This window comes from Vigna radiata, chromosome 3, assembly GCF_000741045.1.
Source record: "Vigna radiata var. radiata cultivar VC1973A chromosome 3, Vradiata_ver6, whole genome shotgun sequence".
Taxonomy (NCBI): Eukaryota; Viridiplantae; Streptophyta; class Magnoliopsida; order Fabales; family Fabaceae; genus Vigna; species Vigna radiata.
In genome coordinates, this window is record NC_028353.1 from 9,765,885 (window position 1) to 9,769,666 (window position 3,782).

Here is a 3,782-nt window from a genome sequence, read left to right on the forward strand (position 1 = left end):
TGAAAAAATAATTAAATATTAGTGATAGAGACTATAAATATAATAAACACAAATATAACAAAGAAACAAGAGAGAATAAAAGAAATTATTTTATATAAAATATTTTAAAATAGTAATTCATTATAAAAAATCAGTTAACAACTATATTTTTTTAAAACCAGTTTAAAGTTAATAATTATATTATAAAGAATATGGTAGAAATAAAAATTGTATATACAAAAAGAGATATCCTATTGTTTATATATATATATATATATATATATATATATATATATATATATATATATATATATATATATATATATATATATATAGGTATATATTATTGTTTATTATTATTATATATTTTTGTTAAGGGTTGTGCCCTTATAAATATTGAAGATACCTAAATTATAAAAAAAAAATTCACAAGTTCTCACTATATCAACTTGCAGCCTTAGAAAAATTACAAGCAGTTATTCACAAGCACAATAATTTTGAAATAGAAATTTCCTGTTTTATTTTTGATCTTTCAATTTTTACTTTTTTATTTACAACCATCATTTAAAAATTATGAGACTGAATAACCGATTTGTCAACTTAAATAACGAGTTGAATTGTTTAGATAAATAATAAGAGGAATGTGCGACTGGGGAACTTTAAATTCTTTGTTATTAAAAAAGTAAGAAGGGTAAATAGCTTTCTCTGAGTTGGCAATGCTACTTTCATGATTATTGATAAATGTCTGTCCATGCTCAAAATACAGAGCCAACTCGTCAATGATCCAAAACAGTAAGAATTCAGAGATTAGATAGAAAAGCAGAATATTAACATAACCTTAAAATTCGTACCAAATAGCCTAATAGGTTTATGAGCATTGTTAACTTTAATGGTGGCAAGTTGAGCATGATATGAGAAGCATTACTCAAAAGTTAAAACACTCAACATAATGATAGATGAAGAGAGAATGATGTACTGTAAATAAATGTGAATCACATTCAAAATTTCCCCATCTGAGTTAGAACTGCCTTGTCCTTTTTACTCCCGAATCACGAGTTAGTTTCACCCAGATTTGTCATGAAAAGAATTCAAGAATGTTTCTTGCTACTTTAACTTAACCACAATTGCAGTGTAGAGCTAGAATTTTAGAACATAAAAAAATTGAAAAAACTGCTAGCTGATCATTAAAACAGGAAGTAAAGCAGAAGAGACAAAAACAATCAATTCCACACAAACGATTCTTTTATGTTTTGTAGAACAGAAAAAGTGATGTAGCTGACCATTAATCTAAGCAAGTTATCATCAATTCGAGACAGGAGTATGAACATGAATTTGAAGGATCATAGACTAGAAAGATAAAAGCATGGAAAAAAACATTAGAAGGTGCTTCAATTCATTATCAAAGTAAAACGAAGTTCAAGATCATGCATCATCATCATATCATTTCCCCTCACCCCAAAAATTTCAAAGATACACAAACACTTGACACCCACGTAGCCCCTACTTCAGTCTCCTTCATGGGTTTAACTTTCAACCATTGCTGTGACTCCCTGTCCCTATGCCCTATTGTTAACATAACAGTTCCCCGTCAAAGAAAATGTGAGAATCAATCACTAGACTCCATGATTGCCTTGAATCCTTGAGGACTCTCAACCAATATCATTATGTACACTTTGACAATGATAAAGGGGAATCCAGAGAAAAAAAGTTGAGAGCTTTTATATACTCTAACTTACCTTCTTCTCCTCCTTTACTACTACCATGCTCTCATTCCACTGTTTACATCCATAGACCAAGTCCTACGCGATCGCGGAGATGGATCCATACTAGAACGAGATGAACTCGCTCTCATAGAATCTCTACTAGAAGCAGAACGCTGTGTAGTACTAGAACCACTACTTCCAACCCCACCTCTGAAGCAACCAAACAAATTGCGGAAAAACCTGTTCAATCCCCCACTCTCTCTCCCTCTGTTCCCTCTAGAAGACCATGAAATCCTCCTAGGCTCACCACCATTGTTAAACCCTCCATCCATTTCAGTATACACCACAGGAAGCTCCCTCTCAGCACCTCTTCTCCCACCGGAAAATCTCCCTACAGCAAACCCTCCACCGGGCAACCTCCAAATCGTCAACCCCACATTCTCTTCCTCGTTCAAGCCAACATTTTGTGCTGGATTTGAATTTGCATTTGTATTTGCGTTTGAGGAATCCGCAGGTAACTCGTGGCGACAAACAGGACAAGAATTGTGGAGAGCGAGCCATGGTAAGATGCATTCGGGGTGATATATATGCTTGCACGGCATTTCCCTCACCGCGGTACCTAATTCAAAAGCTTCTTTGCACACCGCACAGTGTGACTCCATGGTTAAGTGAGTGTTATCAATTTCGATGGTTGGTAAGGAATCTATGGCTGCTTTTGACGCAGGAGGGTGCTCATACCTTCCAATACCGTTGATCTCAATCTGAGACAGTTGCTCCAGAAGCCTATCGAATCCAGATCCGAGTAGAAACTCTGACATGCTCGGAGGCAAGGGTCTCAGGCCAGAACCGGCACCATCGTCGTAGAAGAGCTCAAAGCCTCGACTTTCCTCCTCGCTGGTAGCGGAGGTGGCAGCTGCGCTGCCGCGGAGGACGATAACGGGGTTGAAGGGGGAGCGGTCACCACCGTTGCGGCGGGTGCGGCGCAGGAAGGGACGGGCAGCGTTGTCGGAGGCAGGGCGCTGGCCGATCATGTACATGGCTGCGGCAGGGAAGCGACGACGGCGAGGGTCGAGGTGGACTGAGCGCGGCGGGTGTTCGATTTCTTCGATGAATCCGCCGTCGCAGTCGGGACAGACCACGGCATCCTGGCGAAAAACGCGGACGAATCGGCTGCACCGGTAGCACCAGTACGAGGATGTCCCAGAAGACATCATCGTGAAGTAGATCTCGAAGGAACCGACGGATCCGCAAACAGGATTCAAATTTTTTGACCAGATTCTCGTGGAACAAAAAACCTATAAGAAAAGGAAGAAGAGGAGCGCAAAACAAAGATAAGATGAAAGGAGTTCAAGACTGTGAGGGATGTTTCATATGTCTATGTGGGAGTTTCTATGGAAGAGAGAGAGAGAGAGAGAGAGGGAGGCAGGGAGCGACGGCAAGGTCATGTGTCGCGTGGAACAAAGATAACAGCGAAACCGCGTAGTCATGTCTTAGCGTGTCACCAACCACGTGGCGGATTGTGGTTGGATGAAACCAAAACGGCACCGTCTTGATGATAAAACCTTGTTAATAAGCTGAATGAGCCGTTTTGGGACTTTGTTTTCAACTTTACTCTCTCTCTCTCTCTCTCTGTCTTAACGTGGACACATTCTAATCATTCCTTTCCATCCTTAAAAAATACTACACACTTTTTTGTTCAAATCTTCTCTCAACTTAACATTTCTAGATTTTCTTCCTTTCTTCTATATTTATATGATATACAGATTTTGTTATTATGTTTTACTTTAATTTAATTAATTGATTACTCGTTCAATACATGCTTATCTTTTACATTTTGGATAAGAAGTAAATACTTAGTTATTTTTAGGAAAGTCAAATATAAATCTTTTGTTTGTGGCTGTGTAAAGGATGATATAGTTACAAAGGACAAAAAAATATCTTACTTAAATATCAATCTACGACATTATTACTAAATATTTTTAAAATTAATTTGATGGGGCTAATCTTATGGCTTAAGTCACTTATTAAACTTAATGTTATGTTAATGCAAGTAACACTTGAATGATCAATTAGATGTTTAAATATTACATCTAGAAAACA

General features: G+C 37.4%; 1 protein-coding gene across 1 annotated transcript; it reads right to left on the reverse strand.

Moving 5' to 3' along the window:
• Positions 1 to 1,306: 1,306 nt before the first annotated feature.
• LOC106758008 (probable E3 ubiquitin-protein ligase RHC2A) lies at positions 1,307 to 3,183 on the reverse strand. The gene has a single exon (XM_014640890.2). The coding sequence runs from the start codon at positions 2,894 to 2,896 to the stop codon at positions 1,736 to 1,738; it is 1,161 nt and encodes a 386-aa protein (XP_014496376.1). The 5' UTR covers positions 2,897 to 3,183; the 3' UTR covers positions 1,307 to 1,735.
• Between the last annotated feature and the right edge of the window lie 599 nt (positions 3,184 to 3,782).